At 39.2% G+C, this 21,790-nt stretch overlaps 2 protein-coding genes across 3 annotated transcripts in view; both read left to right on the plus strand.

The window, feature by feature from the left end:
- Positions 1-215: 215 nt before the first annotated feature.
- ehf (ets homologous factor) lies at positions 216-7,779 on the plus strand. Of its 2 annotated transcripts, none has more exons than XM_083972806.1 (9): positions 216-339; positions 3,023-3,137; positions 3,640-3,897; positions 5,010-5,054; positions 5,156-5,200; positions 5,287-5,340; positions 5,483-5,527; positions 5,622-5,817; positions 7,185-7,779. In XM_083972806.1, exons 2-9 carry the CDS (start codon positions 3,062-3,064, stop codon positions 7,282-7,284), a joined length of 819 nt encoding a protein of 272 aa, XP_083828932.1. In that variant the 5' UTR covers positions 216-339; positions 3,023-3,061; the 3' UTR covers positions 7,285-7,779. The 2 variants fall into 2 exon arrangements, with proteins under 2 accessions (XP_083828932.1, XP_083828933.1); XM_083972807.1 differs by having other exon boundaries at positions 5,159-5,200.
- A 5,960-nt stretch (positions 7,780-13,739) lies between these two features.
- The window catches only part of pdhx (pyruvate dehydrogenase complex component X), a 28,654-nt gene continuing 20,603 nt past the window's right edge, over positions 13,740-21,790 (plus strand). Inside the window, exons 1-3 of the mRNA XM_083972804.1 lie at positions 13,740-14,109; positions 17,570-17,653; positions 20,000-20,100. Of these exons, the coding sequence (XP_083828930.1) occupies positions 13,974-14,109; positions 17,570-17,653; positions 20,000-20,100 (321 nt within the window). The 5' untranslated portion in view covers positions 13,740-13,973. The remainder of the gene's footprint in view (positions 14,110-17,569; positions 17,654-19,999; positions 20,101-21,790) is intronic.

Raw genomic sequence — 21,790 nt, forward strand, 5'->3', positions numbered from 1 at the left:
GTGTGGGTTGTGTGCACGGTAGGAGGTTGGTGTGTGGGTGTGCATTATGCAAATACTCACCTGGTATGAGCCTGGACAGGTAACCAATTGGAGCAGGATAAGGAAGTTAGGAGGATAAAACAGCTATTGTGGTGGGGCAGCACCTAGTGTGCCTGCATACTTTCATCTGTTAATTCAAACATTTGAGAAGCAAAGGGACTCATCTTGTTTAATTGTAAACATTAGTCCAGTCAAGCTGACTGGGATCTTCGGAAACTACTCTATTCAATTCACCTGTGTTGAGAGTGGATCTACGTGAGACCTCTTTCAGGCCTGATTGGACCCCATTCTACTGCTCTGGTAAGCTGTAATACTGGTGCTGGGAAACCAACAGGGCTTTTCAGTTCACGCTATGATCAAACTGATGACTGGTCTAAAAGGCTGTTTTAAGGTGTTTTAATGCAATTTAAATCTAAAGGACATGCTTCTATTGGCATGTTTGCTTCTCTGTGATTCATGCAGATATGGATATTCAGGAAAATGTTTTTTTTTTCTTTTTTTGTGTGTATAGCAAGAAATGCTTTCCTTGTTTTCTTTTCTAGTCAGTTTAGCTGGCTTACACATGATTCCTCTTATTGCAACAATCCGCAATTATATAATAATGACATAGCTAAAAGACTAAATGTATGTCAGCAATTACCTCACATTTACCAATATTGCCAGACTGCTAAAACAAGTTTAATGGAGTGCAATGCACAATAATGCACTGAGTTGAATCTAATAACCCGTGCTTGTGATTTTTGAGCACACTTTCACATTAGCAACACTGCACCTCCTACGTCAGTCTGCTGGTGTTGCAGAAAGCTTGCGTATTTAATGTCACCAAGCAATATTTACAGTAAAAAAAAAGGTAAATATGAAAAAAATGAAGAAAAAAAGGAAAGAGTATTCTAACAAAAGTATCAAATTAGCTCCTGTGCTATTGTGTGGGCAGTAACACAGAAATGAAACCAACAGTCGTCTGGAGGGTTGGCACAGCACTTGAACTTGGACTGTGTGAAATTTTATAGATGAGAGATGCTTATCTTGTCACATCATAACAAAAGCATATTCAGAGTGATTTCTCCACAAACAGAGTATAGATTGATTACTGTGATTATGTCTTCCTCTCCTTTCCTGTCAGGCTGCTACGTGATCGTTGTATTCTCAGAAACCTCTTGCCTTGTTGATAAGATACCTGTTTGGCAGGGGGAGACATTGTGGAGGGTTCACACATAGCCTGTGAGCAGACTTGGCAGTTGAGGAGCTGATCTACTTTGGCATGATGGCATGTGACACCTGTCGCCATGGGAAATCTTATTCAGGAATCTTGACTTTTGGTTTTTATAAAACTGCTTCACCAGACCTTTAAGGAGATCAGTACCCTGTCAGCATGTCATGGATCTGTTCAACTGGCAGCAAAGTATTTACTGTTGAAATGTGTGACAAGGCTTGGCATCAGTTTATTTATAGCCCACCATAAAGGCATAACCAAGACCTGTAAGGGGGGCAGGTGCAGTATGGGTCACTGTGTTAAGAATTAGTTGGAAACAGATGTCACTCATGTTGAACTTTGAGTTCAATGATATGATAACACAATAATATTTTATGACACTGACCTAACTGTCACAAACCAATTTTTTTTCTTAGACATAGGAATAATGTCCTATTTAAAGCACAATCTTAAAGCACAACTTACAAAGCCATCACACACACACAGACACACACACACAAAGGGGCATTGATAGAGCGAATGAATTAATGATAGAACACAAGGAAATGAAAAGTAGAACGTGGATGGTAGAATGGAACGTGTTTGTTTATTTTGGCAGCAATGTTAAAAACTAAACACTTTGGCAAACTATGTGTCATGTCTCACACATTCAGAATCCATTTCCATGTAACTTCACAAAGATACATAAAACCAGGTCCTGGCAGTGTCAGACATGACTCAGCTATTGTGTGTGAGTGTGCAACACTTCTCCCACTCCAATTGGGCACAACACTGGAGCTGCTATAATTCTGACAGGCTTTATTTACATGAGATGCAAATATATTTGTGGCTGAGTCTGAAACATGTCTTTATTTTCTATATGTATACAGCCCTGCAAACCTCTCAGTAGTACAGTAATTGCAAGTGTGAAGCATTCGAGAGAGGGAGTGCAGCCTTTGCAAAACATTAAATCACCTCACAAGGGATTAGGCAGCTTTAATTATTTGAAATCGTTGTGTTGAAAACATAACACCATCAGAAACATGTACTGCTAGTTTCTGTTACATAATGCACTTTGAGCATTTACTGAAGTGAAGACATAACAAGCAGTCCAAAAGACATATTATTATTATATAATAATATTACAATTATAAAAGTGACAAACAGATGGAAATTGCAATTTTACACTGTGTAAAAACAAATAAACCTCCATTAAAGCGTAAAAATCCAGATGATTTATTCATCCGTAACTTTTCTACGTCCGATGGACAGCTCAAACAACCCATTAACTGTGCTCGCATAGAGTTTCTAAGATTTATTACATTTTAGTGGCTTATTAAGCATGGCTAATGTTTTAAATTGATGAAATCAACTCATTTATGCAGTTTAGCTTCATAATCGTGATGACTTCAGGGTTGGTTAATTGGTCCACACCTATGATTACTGTAAAAACATCACCCAATGATTTTCTACTTTGCAGATTTCGAGTGCTAACTGCAGTGACAGACAACAACACGGCAAAAGCCAGCTGCTAATGCATTGTGATGTCGCAATATTTGGGTTTCATTAGCACTTATTTTATACATCGCTGACACAGTGTAATGAGTTTCAGTTCAGTTTATTTGGGAAACATGTAATATATCAAATGAGTTTCAAAAAATATTTTTTTATAGCAAAATCATAATGTAACATGTTTGTTTGTTGTTTTATCAGATGATGACCTAAGTCTTTGAAGAATATTGTTTCCTTTTTAATCTGTACAAACAATCAATTACTCCTCTCCTGTCTCAGCCCCTGGGCCATGGTACATCAGAGAGTAGAAGCTGCAACATGAGTGTTACTCCATCCACCACCCTGGACAGCCAACTGCCCACAACCTGGGGCCCAACCAACTCCTACCCTGATGGTGAGGCTTTTATGCCCACACAAACACACTCATCATGAATCCTTCTGTATGCCTTGTAGGCATTATGTATGCACTCTTTACCGACGTGAATCAGTTAATTAAACTGTCTGAATAATATCCTAAAATGCCTCAAGAAAATATGCTAATTTGTTCTGCTGAAGGATTCTGATTGCTCTCTGTTCAACAATCCAGTGCTCTCTCATTGCTTGTGAAACTGCAATGTAAAATGAAAATCATTCAAGAATTAACTGCTGATGTATTGCTCACCTGCTGATTGCAGAGCTCAGTAACACAAGGCATGAATTAGGGATTCCCAGCTGAGAAGCAGTTCAACAGCTCTTCCTGTAAACTGCTCTTTAGATAAATTATTGATAAATAGATTAGGTAGTGGAATTCATGTTTCCCTCATCAGATGCTATTTACATAAAACTAAATTAATTCATTGATGAAGACAAATGGGGTCTTTAGGATGTTTTCATTCACTTGTTGTGTGTCTCTCCAGTGCCGATGATGATGTCTGGTTACACAAGTCGTCTGTGGCCTCACGACTCCCAGCCTCAGTTCTGGAGTAAGTACCAGGTGTGGGAGTGGCTGCAGCAAGTCATGGACATGCACCAGATCGATGCCTCCAACATTCCCTTCCAAAACTTTGACATGGACGGCCATCAGCTCTGCAGCCTGAGCTACCAGGATTTCATCCGTGCTGCCGGCAGCATGGGACCCATTCTCTTCCACAGCATCACAGAGCTCAAGTGGAGCGGTGCGTCTGAAAGTCTGAGGGGGGCTAAAAGGGGGTGAAAGAAAGGATGGTGATTAGTCCCAGTAAAAGAGGAGCTGTGTGATTCGAGTTGGGTCTGCAGCAGTTGTGATGAAGTGATGCTGAGAAGGGATCACAGAGCCGGTCAGGGGTCGCACTGCATGGTGCTGTAAAGGGGTGAAGGACTGCTTAAAGCAAGGGAGATGATGGATTTGTTGTTTGCTCTTACTGGAGTGGATCTTCTAACAAAGCACAGAGGGGGTGTGAAGCTAGGAAACAAGCTGAGAACTGGTTCATCCACTGTTTTTTTTTAATTAGAGTTTGAGGTTTATTGCAGTTCACAGGCCTGAGGCTTCACCTTTGTAATTCTGTAGATGTTACCTAGAAGAAGCTAAAGGAATACAAATGTAGTAAATGATATCATCATGTCATTTCTGAGAATTTGGCATTTCAAAACAACATTAGAGTAGACCAGGCATTACAGGTTTAACCTCCAGGTTAGGGGAAACCAAACTAGTGCACAATGCTGCTATTGTTATTGCTGTCCGTAAGGAGCCAGCTGGAGAATTTAGGCCAAGATGTTATATAATGTAAATTTAATACAATAGTCAAATTGATCGTTAATATCTGGGTAAATTAAGCGAGTGTTGCAGATAAGATCCAGAATTATTAGACCCAGTGGTAATCAAAACTTTAATTACATTTACTATGTTACTTCCTACTGTAAACTGTGACTACTGTACCTCTGATTCTCTAAAGGGTGAAGAACAGTTTGATGTGTAGTTTTTCAATTACTCTCACTATTATAAATTACCCTGTTTAGTGAGATATTTTGGCATTGGCTGTAGGTGTAGCAATGTCCACTTGTTTAAGCCTCTGAAACAGTGTCTGAATTTCACATAAAGAAAGAAATCCCAGATTGCCTCACAGTTTAACATGCAACGCAGGGCCAAAGAGGGACTTTTAGTGGTTTATACAATGGCTTGGTTCATATATTTGATGTCTCACAATGAATGTGAATGTGAACGATGAATCTTCAAGTATTTCATAACACTGATGATTTTAGTTTCCTCATTCCTGCTGGTGTTATATTTCTCCTTCTCGTCTCCGCACAGGCCAGTACCATGTGGAAATAGGTCAATTGGAACTCAAACCAGAATGTAAGAGTCTCTCAATTCATTTTATGAGCAAATAAAATAGAACAGACAGACAGTAAAGAATATTAAAATATTAATTTTCCCTTATTTTTTTTCTTTTACAGTAGATTTCTCCTGTCCATTTCCAGATGTCAGCTATCCACCTGGAGGTATTGTAGATGTCTTTGTCATTGCTACTGTACAACTATTGCTGTATTCAAAATCATATAACAGATAAACTTGTTTTTTTCCTTAGAGATCTACGATCCAGCAATTCACCCTGTAGCCTCTTCCACCCCATCTAGTCCTGGTGAGGGATTATGATACATCCAACATAAATGTGCTCTCCTATGCTATCATATTAAAGCCTGATCACATGATCCTACTTCAAATGGGATAAATAAAAGGATTCCACAACAATATTCAAAAATAATTTCATTTCTGTTCCTCAGACATAAAAAGATCTTACAGCCGCCCTCATCAGGTCAAAAAACACAGTAAGTTTGACACATATATAATTGCATTTTCTTTCCAGAATTTATATGTATACAGTATAATCCTCTTATTGAACCTACTCCCCTAATCCCACAGACCCACGAGGAACCCACTTGTGGGAGTTCATCAGGGACATTCTACTGAACCCAGAGCGAAACCCAGGATTGATCAAGTGGGAGGATCGAACAGAGGGGGTTTTCCGCTTCCTGAAGTCAGAAGCGGTGGCACAGTTATGGGGCAAGAAGAAGAATAACAGCAGCATGACCTATGAGAAACTAAGTCGGGCAATGAGGTACACACAAACAGCTATCACACTGTTACACAAATATAAAACCCTCAGGTTTGCATACCATAAACATACAGTCACACAGGCACCGAGACTGTAGCCACCAAATGCTGTGACACAGCTTTTTTGTAATTTTTCCCGTCAAGGTTGTGAAAGTGGGACAAATAAAGCTCCGTGCCCTTTTAATAAGTCAACACCCTCCATTTACATTGGGGTTTTCTTCAGTTTAGCAATAGCTGGTAAACACTGTGATGAAGAATAAATTTCACACTGCATTGTTCCTAATCCTATTTACCTAATAGTCTGTTGGTGACATCATTAAAAGTTATGCATCTAAAACCAAAGAACTCTAGCCTTTAAAACACATATTTACCATCCTGATTACCTAAATGGAGTCATTTTTGAACTGCTACAAGTTTCACTTTTTTTTCTCCAAATAAACTGAAATCTCTCCTCCAAAAATCTTCCTTTCTGCTGCAATAGTCACACAGCGTTACATTCAAATTAGCTAATCTAATTATCTTAATTTCATTGTAGTGCAAACCACTGGGAACTACAAAATGTGCCCACAGGTATTGTCACTGTGACCACAAAGCTGATTTTCTATTTACTGCGATGCGGCAAAATGATTTGCAGCTTGATGGCATCACTGAACAGATTGGTCCTCTCAGTTATGAATAACAAAAGCAAAGGCATAACAACCACTCTAACTTGGTTTCAAACTATTCCTTTCATTTAAATTACTTCCATTAACTCAAGAAACATGCACCATCCAAAAGTTATTTAAATGCATTATTGGACCTATCTCTAAAGGAAATCTTAAAGATATTGTTAACGAAGGATTACGTTATCATTTTCCATTTGTGTATTTTTTCTCTAAAAACCTATTAACATCCATTTACAGGGATAATTAATGACCAAACTAGAAAAAAAATATATTTAAAAGGATATTGTGATTGGATGATAGAGTGATTTAAAATGATTAAATAGCCAATGTCCTTCTTCTCATTCTTTCATCACATACTCCATCAAATACTCAGATGTAGTAATTATAATCAAATTATCCAACTTTTTATATAAACGAATAAGAAGAGGCTGTGTCACTCACACAGAAACCTCCTCAAGTATAACCAAATGAAGCTGAACTGTCAATTCATGCCTCATTTGTAAAGGTATGCTGACAGACAAAATAAAAGCAGCTGAGATGTCATTTAACAAATAAGCATTTAAAGCAATTAAACTGCCAGGTGAAAAACATGAAAGCAGTTTAAACTACTGCATTAGCCAGGTATAAATCAAATATGCTTTGGCTATCTTTCATGAGTTCATTTTGAAATCAATTTACCAGTAATGGCATCTGTCCTTTGTTACAGATATTACTACAAAAGGGAAATCCTAGAACGGGTAGATGGACGCAGACTCGTTTACAAGTTTGGAAGGAATGCAAGAGGATGGAGGGAGACAGAGAAGTGACAGTTTCATTAATTTATGTTTTATTTAATGTCTGCGTGATGTTTCATTTTATTTGCTGTTTTGATAAAAAAAAAAAAGTTTGAAATGTTTACACATTTGTTGATACTTGTGTGTTTGCTTCATTATTTTTTTCCCTTTCACTTTGTCTCTTTGTGACACTGCACTGAGCTGTTCTGTGCCTTATTAAAATACATTTTCTTATTATATGTACATGCCAGCACTGAAACCTCACAGGCACGTGTTAAGAAAATACTTTATTGAAGAAACCAATATCAAAACTGACACAAAACCAAAACACGACCTGATGAATGTTTTTTTTTTTTTTTTTTTTTGCTTTTTTTTTTTTTTTGTTTGTTTGTTTTTTATCTAAATCACATACATCCCACAGGAGCACATGTTCATATAACGTTCAAGCACAAGTAGCAAACAGATGTATATTTAGTGTTGACACTGATAATGTGAAGTATCCTGCAGAAAGAATGCCTGATCTCTACATAAAAAAGAAGAAGAAATAATAATGAACATAAAATGTGAATTAGAAAAATGTAGCAATAACTAAAAAAGGATACAGAAACAGGTGATAAGGTGCAAATATTTATGGCAATATAACACTGTGGTTTGTCTTATTTGGCTCATTTCATCGTTTTCATTTACTGACATGTAAAATAAGTGTGTAAATGTTTGTTTATGTTTAATAAGAATAAAGTTTGTGATTGTTTTTATTTTATGAAAGCTATTTTTGACTGAACACCAATATCCCTGACTGGCTGACTGGCTGACTGACTGACTGACTGAATGGTTCTTCAACCACTGAGTTATCAAGTTGCCCTGGTTTACCTGGTCGCTTGGGATCTGCTGGGAAACAGAGGAGCACTTTAGCCTCCACAACATTGCAGCAAATTAACTACGTTCATTATGTATTATTATAACTAAAGGATAGGTACTAAGTCATCAATAAAGAGACGTTATACTAACTACGTAAATGAAGGCTGAATTACTCTGTGCTCTGTGTGTGAGATAAAAATAGAAAATATAGTCTATCTTAGGTCGCGCTGGTCACTCATCTGGTACAGCACACACACAATGGGCTTTGTCGTTAGCATAGATTCTTCTATAACTCTGATAAAGGCAAAGGCCTGAAATATAGTCTCCTAAGTTTCTTGTGTTGTGTTTGTAAATGCATCACAGTCTTTGTCTGTTGGGAGATTTTATCAAACAACATGTCAGTTACAAAATCTGAATTTGAACAGACTTATAGCCTACTTTTGTTTTGTTTTTAGTTTTGACCTAGTCTTGTAGAACACTTACACTTCGGGTGTCATTTTGAAAATCATTCCTGAGACTTTTCATTCTAATGTTATTCTAATCAGTTATATCAATCAGTATTTTGACTTCAATCTACAACACAATTTGCAACTATTCTTTCACAAATGTGGTCAGACTATCAACAGAGCGCAACATAAATCTACTGCTGTACACCTTGCTCCCATTAAACTATGTTCTGATGCACTTAGAGATAGTACAGGTGGTTTCTGTTTTACCATGACAGTGTGTGACAGTGTGTGCCACACACTTCATTGTTCGCCAGTGCATAGCTGGTATGCAGGTTCCTACAGGCAGCGGATGAATGACTGGGCCTCGATGGCCAACAAGATTAAGGCAGTGTCAATAAACGGCTCCTTTTTCTGACCTGCGCTCACAGGCAAATCCGTGTCTAATCTTCACTCTGACTTATCTCACGTTTGTGATCCTTCTTTACATATCGTGGCACTGATTGACACAATGTTCTGTTATCATCTTTCCAAATGGATTCAAAATTTGCCCACTGCACTGCTGTACCAATCCCAGGTCTGTCGCTCTGCTCGCACACACATCATTGTCAGAAACTAACAATGTTGTGATGTGAGCTGAAGAAAATTAGATCACGTCTTTAGTAAAAAGTAGATACTGATCTTGTCTTATCAAACCTAAGGGAACTGTTCACTGGTGGCAGAAAATCATCTATGATTAGAGGATTTTGGTGTAATTTTGATTGCTAGTTGTTGTTTTGGAATTTGTGAAACCTACCTCTGCTTAGATTGAGATAATAGCTGCTGATTGCCATATTGTTACACAACATGAAAAAAACAGGAATTTTAATTCAAATCAAATTGCTCAACATTATTGTTCAGATTCTACATTATTGCATTATTCACATGGAGCAATTTTTAGATTCTCTGAAGACACACTTGAAATTACCAACATGTACTTTTAGTTTGAAACATATACAACATTAAATGGTACTGTGATTAATGTTTCACTTGTTCATATACAAAACACTTCGGTGGAATCTGTTTGTTTTTTTCTTGTTAACATTACACAAGTATAGAAAAGAGATCACAGATACAGAGCTGGGCAGATTAGGTGTCATGGATGCAGCTTTGCTATTTCTGGCGTGTTGTGCGTTGCAGTTCAATGCCCATTGAGAAAACAAGAAAAAGAAAAAGTTGTGTGTGTAGCCATGGCTCAAGGCCAGAGCAGTTTGTCCACTAATCAGAAAGTCAGTGGTTTGGAACTGGATTGTACTGGTCAACATGTCAAAAGTGTCCTTGTCTCCAAGTTACTGATGTTGTGTATGCATTTTCCCATATGCATCTGTATGGAAAAGTATAGGAGGGCATTAAGGTAAAAAACTAACAAGATTACCAAAGTTTGGTTGCACTGATAAGGAGTTAACAACTGGGACTTGTACAACTCGTTCTGTACTGTATTTATGAACCCAGGTGTCAAAGTACTAGTGTAAACAACTCACAGTAAATGGGTGATTGACAGTCAAATTTTCATTTTAGTTTTTTTGATGAGGCCAATTTATATAAAATGTGAGCTGCTCTAACTTGATGTCTGGGTTTCAAATGAAATGCATTTGTTCAACTCATTACGTTATGTTTTGAAAGACACACATTAGCATATTACAGCAGCATTCCCAGCATACATTGTTTGAGAGTTAATAGTTTGTGTCTTTCCTGTAGAAATGTCATGGCCTCATGCCCTCAAGTGCAGACAGCTTAACCTAAATATTTTTCAAAACACATGTTGAATTAGGTTGCGGTGACTCAGCTGGAGAATTGGAAACTTACGTAAATCATCTAAGTAGGCCTAAAACTGAACTGATATCAAGTAGGTTTGACTAGAACAATTTATATATTTTATATTGTTCAAAAATCACCAAAACTTATTATTTTCAAGCTCAATCAACTGCCCTGACAGTTAATTTTTTTTTTAAGTTTAAAAAAAATGTGTTCTTCTTACAGACAGGAAACATATTATTTAACCATTAGCTCAAATGCTTCATTGTATTGCATTGCCATAGCTTTGAGACACTGTGCATTGTCCATGAACATTAATATTACATAAAGAAGTAGCCATGGATATTAATGGTAGTTTCGATTGAGTAATCAGAAGGGAAGTTAGAAATTAAAGAATGCAATCTGGTCTCACTTTTATTTTTTTAACAGTGCAAATGCTGCTGAGCTGCAATATGGGAGCATGTTTGATGTAACTGACTGAAGATAAGTGAACAGTTAGGCAAATCACCTAGACTGATCTGGTCTTGGCGGCTCAGAGAGACAGGTGCTTGATTTTCCTACCCAGCTACTGCCCTGTGAATGCAAACTTGGCATGTCTGCAGTGTGCAAGCTTCCATGTCAGCCACTGACATTTGATTGAAATCATGACACTGTAACATGCACGGCACTTTATGCCACAAGGTGTGTGATTCATTGACGTGTCTGACCTTAATTATTCTTCAAAGTTATCTGTAATTATGAGATGATTTAATAAGTACCGTTAAACCAGCATGACTGGTATTTACAACATTTGGTTTTAGGGCACTGGCAGCAGGCATTGATGGCACGTAAGCAAGCATGCACCCAAACTGGTTATAATAGATCTGTGAAGGAAGGGAGAAAAAAATAAAACCTGTGCACCTCAGAAGACCAAGTAGTATCTGGGTAGATGAGGAGAAAAAAAAGGTCACCTGTGTGGTGTGTCACACTAGGCTAGATGAGACAATGGTTGCCTCTGTTTTGCCAGAAACAATATGCAGTATCAGTCCACAAGTGCCTTTATCTCCTATTGTCAGTAAATTATTTTCAGATTTGAATGAGCCACGCAAGGCCTATTTTATTATTTAAAAGGGGAAACATTAATTCAATCAGATAGATGAAAGAGGGAGAACAAGGAAGTGATGAAAGATAGCCTAAGCATGGGCATAAAGACAACCAGCTGAGGTTTTGTGCCCATCCCATGACTGCTCAGTGGCCCTATTGTGTTCTCTCAGCAGATATACAGGCCAGGCTTATCAGGTTGCCTCATCATTTTCACTTCACACTCAAATGGAATTATGAGGCATTCAGTCCAAACTGTGAGCTGGACAGATTAAAACTGTGTCAAGGATGCAGTTTTGCTTTTTGTGGGGTGTTCTGCGTTGCAGTTCACTGCCCATTTAGAAAACAAGACAAATAAAAAGTTGTGTGTGTAGCAATGGCTCAGGGCTGAGCAGTTTGTCCACTAATCAGAAAGTCAGTGGTTTGGAACTGCATTGTACTGGTCAACATGTCAAAAGTGTCCTTGTCTCTTTGCCCCCGATGAATCATCTGCATGTGAATGTGTGTGTATGTGTGTGTGTGTGTGTGTGTGTGTGTGTGTGTGTGTGTGTGTGTGTGTGTGTGTGTGTGTGTGTGTGTGTGTGTGTGTGTATTTTACATATGTATCTATGGAAAAGTGTGGGAAGGCATCAAGGTAAAACTAACAAGATTACCAAAGTTTGGTTGCACTGATGAGGAGTTAACAATTGGGAATCGTACAACTCATTCTGCATTTATGTAATATAGGCAAACCCAGGTGTCAAAGTACTAGTATAAACAACTCACAGTAAATGGGTGATTGACAGTTTTTTTTTTTTTTTTGATGAGGCCAAAATATGAGGAAGTGTTCATGGCAATGGAAGGATGTTTTGTCATGCCTCTTCTGAAACCAATTTCCTGCTCAGATGTGTATGCTTTCTATTAATATTAGTTTCCCCACATACCCCATGACCTTTAACTCGCCTAATGATTTCCTTGTTGTGTGATGTCATGTGCAGATTTCCATGCCGGGCATTGTTTTTTTCCACATGTCTGGAAAACTCCTACTCACAAACAAAATTCAGTTCACTTCACCACACAGTACTTTCACATCTTGGCTTGAATAAGTCCTGTCACATGGAAGAAACTTATTTTAAAAAGTGTCTAGGGGAGCAAAGGATTAATACATCCTTTGTTACATAGTTATTGATTGATGACACGCCTTTCCCCACAGGCATGCAGTTCTTGGTTTTATATTAGAGAGGAATTCTATATGTGTTTTTGCGGTCGTAACACATGGCTGATTTCACTCATTACAATCAGCCAAGAAATCAGGGTGACGGTGATGTAAATTTATTCTGAAAGTATTTTCAAAATGCAGCAGTTGTTCATGGTTCATATCAATTAGGTGACAGGAAATGACAATTACACTACAAGAGCAAGATGAGAAAGGAAAGGTGAAATTAGGTAACAGGGAAACATACTCAATCTATTAGGCACACAAACAATAGCCGATGATTCTCTTCATATCAAAATGTTCCCACTTCACTCCCCTTTACTTGTACCGTGTCCCCAACAAAAGAGGAGATGTAACATCTTCATCTGAAGCAACAGAAGCCTCTGATGATGATAGCTCAGCTGGATCACAGCTGGATCAGCTGTCAGTCATACAGTCATGCACTACATAAAGAGCTAATTAAAACTTTGGAGTTTTCAATTGCATAGTGTAGTGCTAGATAATGATATCAGACACTGAAAGCTAACATGTTTACTTTTTTCAGGCTATCAGCTCAATCTGCATGGTCTATTTGTAAATTACTTACTGTAGGTAAAATTATCCAAGTTATAAAAATGTCCTGTAATGTGTGAAGGGACTTAGGCCTATGGTTTATGTTTCGGTGGGAGTGGAACATATCTAAATAAGCTTATCTCAAGTCAAAATAGTCTTTCTAAAGTCATATTATCCATGACACAATGTGAAAAATTGTAAGAAGAAAAATCTGTTATGTTTTCACTACAGCCTGACATCTTTCAAAAAAGATTGCTGCCTTCACTTCATGCAGCTACATTGTATAACTATGTGACTGATGTATAGGCTAATCAGTGGGTACAGACCAAAATGAAGAGACCAATCAATCATTCCTGGCTGTAGATGCCTAAGTAGCCTATGTTTTATGAGACGTCAAATATGCCAAGCAGTCCCTCTCTTTTTGGAAGTTTTTTTCTGGCATGAACTGGAGGCAGTGTATTTTAAACCCCTTATACCAGTAGGGGGCAGTAGGTCACTGACTGAACACTGGGATTTGGAGCATTTGAGAGGCAAAAGAAGAGCGTCGTCCTCGAACTAAGGACCCAAGATGTTACTTCTTTTTAGCCTGGTCGTCTGTATCCCTAAAACTAGCACAACATCCTATCTGCGATGTGAACATTTTAAAAAACTTACCGTGTCTGTCTCAATATTTCCCGGTGTGAAGGTAATCCCAGTATTGCCTCTATTTTTTACACGGCGCTCTCCTCCCTCCATTCCCGGTGATTTGTCATCAGGCGCCAGCAAGGACAGAGCTCACCGACGGTGAGGACGACAACATGGCGGCCTCCTTGCGTCTGGGTCGTCAAGGAATTTTATTCGGCCTCAGATTGTCTAAATTAAATAAATGTTTGTGGACAACTAACCCGTGTCAGGAGCAAGTCAGACACTTCTTTCAGTCACCATGGCATCTCGGTGAGTGCAGTCGTCCATTGCTACGCTGACATTAGCTAGCAGCATCTTCTATTTTGGTGCATCGGTCACTTAATGGCATTTTCTCTTAACGTAGGCTAATAGATACAAAAAATAATAGTGTTGTTAAAGGAAAGTGGACGTAACGTGTCACCAAAGAGCAGAAGATTGTTTCTGTTGGGTTCAGGTTCAACTGTCACGGCTTATTTGGTAGACTGTAGGTGACTTAGCTATGCGAGGTGAAGGAGCAGCTTCTTCAGCAATGCTCCCTGTCTCTGATCTGTCAGTCTGGAAGCCGGAGGGTTTTATCCCGATGGTGCTTTATCACTTGCAACAGAGTGTGCAACGGTAACCCTACAGCTTCAACCTTTAAAACATGTACGGACGAGTGACACATTAGGAAAAAACAACATGAAGTAGGCTAGCTGTCTGTGTCGGGTCACTACTGCCAGAAGAGCTTCCGTCCTCACAGGCGTTTATCTCCAAGACTGTTGAAGGGATGAACAACATCGTCCCAAAATACATCTCCTCATTTAACGTTAATGATCTGATGATGGTGATGGAGGGCGCTGGCATGCCAGTCCTTAATCTCCTATAGGCAGGGCCGTTTCATAGGGGAGAAAGGTAACCTAATCTTTCTATGACTAAATTATTCAACATAACCGACTGACTAAAGTTGTCTGTTAATGTCTCTCACTGCCATCGTTGACCTAGTTGATAGCCTATATAAAAAAGAAAAGACAATAGCCTATTAAAAATATGGTGATTGAAAGTCAGGGGGCAGTATTTTTTCTTGGGGCCAAAAATTCCTAGAAACAACCCTGCCCGTAGGAATTCAGATCTGGTGAATGTAAAGGCAATAACATATGATTCACATCATCTTCATACTGATCGGAGCACTTATTGACACCTTTATCCAAGTAACCACTGAACAGGATTGAAATGTTTCGTCAAAGGGTAAATCTGTGGTCACTGGAGTCTTTACAACAACTTCTACTGATTTACAGTGTAACCCTTCTATGATAATCTTTGCTGACACATGGCCAGATCACATCCTGCATCGTTCTTAAAACAAGAAACTGTTTGCTGTAATCTCTTGCTATCTTAACACAATTCAGAATCAGCTCGGCCTCCTCGGCATTTCTATACCTGCATTATAGCATGACTAAATGTCATCTACACATTTGTGTATGGAAGAATCTGCAATTCTGCATTCATAATGTTTAAATCAGAGGTTGCCCTACAGGAAAGTCAGAACTGAATTCTTGGCACAGTATATAAACTAAAAGAGAGATTTCACAGTACACATGATGACTTCTAATTGTACTGAAATTGCAGGTGTTTCTAATAATGATCACAATGGCTCTGTTCTTTCTTTCTATGTGCCCTAGTGAGCCTTGACAGTTCAGGTCACACTGTACCTCAACTGTGAAATGAAAGCAGTTAGAAAGAATTCAGCCATCATTAATTCTAGTACTTAAACCTGTTCTTTTCTCACTGTGACACATAAGTATGCCTTTGATTGGGAGGGGGGGGGGGGGGGTGATCTGATGCAGTGCTCGGATTACTACAATAGTGCTTTTGTATGGCAGATATTTTGACTTTTTTCCACAGCAGAATTAATGAAGGCTGCATTCCATGTAGGTGAGCCGGTTTCAGAGCTCGTACACTATGTTGTTATATGGTGATTCACTAAAATGGCACCATCATGACCGATGAATAGATCAGTATGAAATGTTTGTTAAACATTTTATTATTATTATTATTAATATTATTATTATTATATTTATTATTATCATATTTGTCAAGTTCACAGAACAGGTTGAACATTTTTAATTATCAGATTGATCTTGCAAAATGTAATAACAAGTGAAGAAATAACATCTATAGGAATATCCTGGCCTCTGTCCTCTCAAAAGTGTTGAGTTATGTCCAGAAATCCAGCAGATGGCAGCATCACACAACACAACCAGACACCACACAGCTCCTGTTAGAAAGGTGGTTTTATTGATGTGAGGCACAGGCAGCAAACCCTACAGCATTTATTATACTTTACTTTGATGTGTTTTTATTTGTTTGTGTGTTGTTGTTTTTTTTTTATCATTCATTCAGTACATAAAGCCATGGAATAATACAACTGGGTTCACAAAACCACGTCAGTTTTTTATTCAACACATCACATTTCTTACAGTGATTTCATTGAGATTCTATGATGGATAATTGAGAAATATCTTCCGGCACAAGCAGCACCATATTTTTAAGACATTCACTCTTTCCGGCTGTATATTGCATCCATATCACCTTCCCTTAGGCTATAAGTATAAATCCTAAATGTCGAGTCTGTGTAGTTAACTGAGCGTGCAGAATACTCTGAACAAAGCGTTGTTGATTGTTTGATATTGGGGGAAATTACCCACGCTGCCTTTTCATCTGCTGCACCGCAGGCTAGTTGTAGTACAACAGTGATGCCTCAGCCGCTTGGATTTGTGCTTTCCTCCAGCAGTCTGACGATCCAGTGTCCAACACAGAGCTGTGAGCTAGTTGAACCCTGGCCTTGTGAGTGGCTACAGCTGGTGACACTAGGGGTCTTTGACGGTAGCTGGAATCCCCTGCAACAGCAGGACTTTCTCTGCAGCCTCCGGTGCTGTGTCAGCCAGAATCACAATTACATAAGTGACCTGCCAGCATTCCTCTATCATAGCGGCAGTGTCTCTTCCCTGCCCAGCATAACATGTTTAAAACCCTGAGGCCAAATTGCCGACAAACACTGCTTCTTCTGGGCCTGTTACATGATTTACTTTGACATTCACACAGCCAAGTTAAAGCAGAAGTGAGTGATATATTTGTGTTAATATAAGTCTTAAATAGTTATATCTTCCGACAGCAATCACTTACATAGAGTGTTTGGACTGAAACACGGGTCTCTCAGTCCCTCTGCTCTGCTCTGAGCCGAAGAGAAAACATTTATCGTATCCTACAGTTTTTATCCAATGAGGAGAGAGAACGGCATGCAGGGCTGTGTGTGCAGCCAAGGAACGCCGTGAATGTGGTGACGTAGCGACGAGGACTGTTATGGTGCGTTCAAGGAAACTCGTATTTTTCCGACCGTGAAGTGGTACCAGTTCGATCTGGTACGAGTTCACCGGTCGGAAGTTACGAGTGGCCGTTATAGTGACTTTCACCGGTAAAACAGGTCGGAAAAACACGAGTGGGTTGCCTGGAACGCTACAAAGTCGTAAGTTGTGACTTGAAGCTGTAATTTACGATTTCAAAAGCCTGCCTGGAACGCAGCATTAGCGAAAACGACCGGATCACTCACTTCTGCTTTAAGGCTCTAAAACCAAGCTGTAGAACGGTTCTGAATATGATAGTTTTGGAAATATTTTTAATTTTCTTTTAGCATGATGACCTGACACTGCCATTGTCTCATTGTAAACTATGTTATTTCCACTCTATCCTCTAGATGTCAGCGCACTCAAAGTGCAAATGCCTGCTCTTTCCCCCACCATGGAGGAGGGGAACATAGTCAAATGGCTGAAGAAGGAAGGTAAAAGAAAAATAAATGACTTAATTTTTTCTTTGCAAGCTCTCATTACCACACTGTTCTGCTTGACTCTTTTTTTTTTTAACTAACATGTTAAAACTTTTGTGTGTTATCATTTGTAATCCAAAGTGAGTGCTTGCTTCTTTTACTTCCACATGTAATTTCTCCCTTTGCACGATTGCTCCCAATTAAAACACATGCAATTCTAAAGGTAATAAGTACTCTGTGTTCTTTAGATCCAAAAGCTGATCATCTCTCTTTCTCAAAAACGATAGACCAACAGCTGTGCTAATTATTTAATCAGTGACATCACTTTGCTCTATAGGGCGGAGGCGTGAGCAGGGGGAGCACCTGAGGGCCTCTGGTGGCTAATTGGCTCAAGGAAGCGCAGCAGTCACTATTCATCACTGCTTAGCAACTCTGCTCACCCATGCGCCTCAGCCACACTCTCATTTATCAGGAAGCAGCACACCGATTTCTGATTGGCTGCTCTACTGTGTTGCCATGTGCTTCTTGTGTCTTGTTGCGAGATACGTACGTGTGTGTATAAGTGAGGAAAAGAGAAAGAGGGAAAGAAGGAAATATAAATTCTCAGCAACAAGCAACAACACATGCTACTTTATGTCCCCAAATCCATCACGTGATCTTGTGGAAAGGCTTGTCATCAAAAGAATAATGAGTTAACATGGTCATACGTAACGTTAGCTTGTGTATTGTAAATTGTATTGTACCACCACTGCTGCACCAGAAGGAATAACTGTTTGTGTTAATAAACAGCCTAACACTATACAAAGTAAATCTGATGTAGATTACCTATACATTCTAACTAAGGTATTAAACAACCCACAAACTTTAAGCCAGTATTTTAAGGGGCTGAGGAAAGTGTAAGACATGGGAGAAGCTGTCACCACAAGCATCATGCTCTTGTTTACTACTGGAGTTCTCTGCCACTCAATACATTGCATATCGCTACCGTAGCCGTGTTTAGTGCAAACCAATGTGATGCATCCATCTGTATAAACTGTTTCTGCATGAGTTTTTTTTTTATCACATGTGCATCAACTATTTTTTACAGACTTAAACCAGAGGACAGAACAGTAGTGCGGGTGTGTTTTTTTGTTTTTCCCACTGCCTTTATGGTAGAGCAGAGGTGAAAAGGCTCGGGGTTGCCTGTTTAATCTTTAATATTGCACATCACACCTAACCCCTGGGGTCATATGGTGTTAAAGCCTCATACAAATCCAATCTTGACTCTACTACTGCTCGCTCTCAGGGGCTTCCGACGTCAATACTGCCTGTGCTCTTTCAACCTTCCCCTCACCCATTCCCATACTCTTCCCTTGACCCGCCCCCTTTTCCTTCCCACACGTCTCCCGTTCCTAAACACAGCCCACGAAATCATGTCTTTTTCAATGTACCTTCTAATGTGAGGTTTTATGAGATACTCTTTGCCTTTGTCATGGCACTGCCCTTGATTTTCCTCCTCTTTACCGTATCCCCAGAAGGACCCCTCTCACAGATATTTTCTGTTAAGAGATAGAAACATGACCAAATGTGAGATCTGGATAACCCTTGACCTTCATTTCATATACTCTACCCTTTCTATTGCATCTTAACACATGGACACATGTCACAGAGAAGTCTCAATGACACTGTCTATTGATTATCTGTAATGAAAACATGCTTTAACTTCAACATTAAACGAGGGATTCCAGCAAGCTGTCCAAAGGAGTTGTGCCACTGACAACAGTACTTTTTGTTTTGCTCTTCTTTTTGTCAGCGGACACAATAAGCTCCATTTTTTGACTGGAAGCCCATTTGAGCTGTTGCACAAACAAGTGTAGCACAGAAAGGCTGTATGAGCATGGAAGAAGAACTGAGGCAGTGGCCCCTAATTGCCATCCACTCTCACTGCTAAGCAGATGCTAATATATTCCAGCTTTCTCATGTAGTAGACCAGTGGGAATCTACTGGGACTGGGACTAGGGATGGGTAAAGATCTCTCATTCTATCAGACACACTGCATTTCAGTATCTTTCATTCTTTCCCATGAAACATTGATTAGGCTCATGTCAGCCAAAGCCAGAGCATATATCTTCCCGCATAACCTTTCCATCCCCTCAATGGATCTCTTTCATTTCTATAGCTACTAATTTGTTCTCTGTGTGTGAAAAGCCACAGAGAAAGCGGTTGTTTTCAACATGCTGCTGATAATTATGTTTCATGTATTTCCAATATTATCCATGTATTTCCAATCTTATGTGTGTATGAGTTTGGTAAATTGTTGCCTGGAATGCCAAATAAATGTTTATGTTATATCACAAGGGTGTATTTCTTTACTCCAATCAGGTGAACCTGTGGCAGCAGGCGATGCCCTATGTGAGATTGAGACTGACAAGGCTGTTGTTACCATGGAGTCGAATGATGACGGCGTCATGGCAAAGATTTTGGTGAGTGAGCAAAAACACACATAAACCTCCTCTGCAGGAGATGATTAGATAAGGCAATTCATTTCCAAATAACAGACACATGTAAAGGTCCAGTGTGTAATAATTGGCAAGGTTTATTGGAAAAATCTGAATATATTTGTATAAGTGTATAATTTCTATAAAATAACATTTGTTTGGTTTTCGTAGCCACCATCACTTTGCCGACGGGAGGGGTAGGTGCGAGCGAACGAGTGAGCACTGCAATCTAGAATCGGAATGCTAGATATCACTGTTTTCCCCACATTTTACACACTGTACCTTTAAACATTGAATATGGCTCTGGTGAATTGCCCAGGAAAGCAGAGGGTTGAGGGCGTATTTAAATTCTTAGTATTTAATTATGTGTCAGCACCAGGATTTTAAATTGTGTTTTTAGACAAGATTGGTCTTTGGTTTTCAGTTCTTCTGTTATTATACTTTGAAAATATGTCAAGTCAGCAATTTGAAAGAGCTATAGGGACACTTTTAAATTGAGTTTATATTCACATAGATAATGGTTCTGTTAACATTTGTGTGCAAGTTTTTCAGGGTTCCTTAGTTGCCTATAGTAATTGGCCATGCTTGTTAAATCTGTTTTCCCCATACAGAGAAAGCAAAGCTTTGAGGGGGCTTCTTCAGTGACAAATATGTCCCTCCTTCCATCCCCCATTGTGCTGTTTGTTGTTTGAATTTTTAATCAGCTGCCAAAGACTGAGCGATCAGCTGTCTTCTATCAGCCACATTTGTTCCCTTGAACAGAAAAATTAAGATTATGTTTGCTTTTTGACTTATCTGTGAGAGATCTAAATACACTTGGAAGGGGATGGAGATGAAAGATTTTTTTTCAGTTTTACCATCTTAAAATCTTAAAAAGGATGATGGTGAGGCATTGTTCTGTTTTCCCATGTGTGCACAACAAGCCAAAAGCCTTGCTCCATGTCACACAGAGTGTCTTAGCTAATAACACGACATGTTCCTCGGCCGTGTAATTTTGGACATGCTCATGTTCTGGTGAAGCCTGAGCGGAGCAGGTTTTAATTACGCGACGTGTCTGTTTGGGCAACAGCAAATTCATACATGATCCCGCCCCCCCCCCCCTTTTGTCCATTAAGAATATATGGTTCCTTTAAAACAATGTCACACACATAGAAATGAAATGAATGAATTAATAATCAGAGGGATGAGTATCAGCTACAAACCAGTCGTATATCTCATTTTTTCTTGCCTTTCACTTCACTTGCTTCCATTCTTCCACATTCCCTTACTCCATCCATCTTGGATGCAGAGGGGATGAGGTAGTTTCCATAGCAACCACCCAAGAACTGGGGGTAAGGGCTTTAGCGCTGAAGCTGGCAGAGAAAGATGGTCTGCATTAGATAAGCCCCATAGATCCCTCTCTCTCTCTCTCGCTCTGTTCGATAGAGAGTATATGTGTTGTTATTAAGAAAGAAATAGCAGCTTGTGGCAATAATTCGGGAGATTTGTACACTCCCTTAACATGGCGTTGGCAATGTAGCATCCACTTTGTCTGGATCAGACTACATTAGCCCTCAATGGTGTAATTGTGGCTCCTAACGCCCTGTAGGTTTCTAATTTAAAGGCTGCTGTAATTACCTGCCTGTGGCCAAATGCCTGGAAAGGCTGCAGTAGACGTGGAACTTCCTGCTCTCCA

This window comes from Trachurus trachurus, assembly GCF_905171665.1.
Source record: "Trachurus trachurus genome assembly, chromosome: 6".
Lineage (NCBI taxonomy): Eukaryota > Metazoa > Chordata > Actinopteri > Carangiformes > Carangidae > Trachurus > Trachurus trachurus.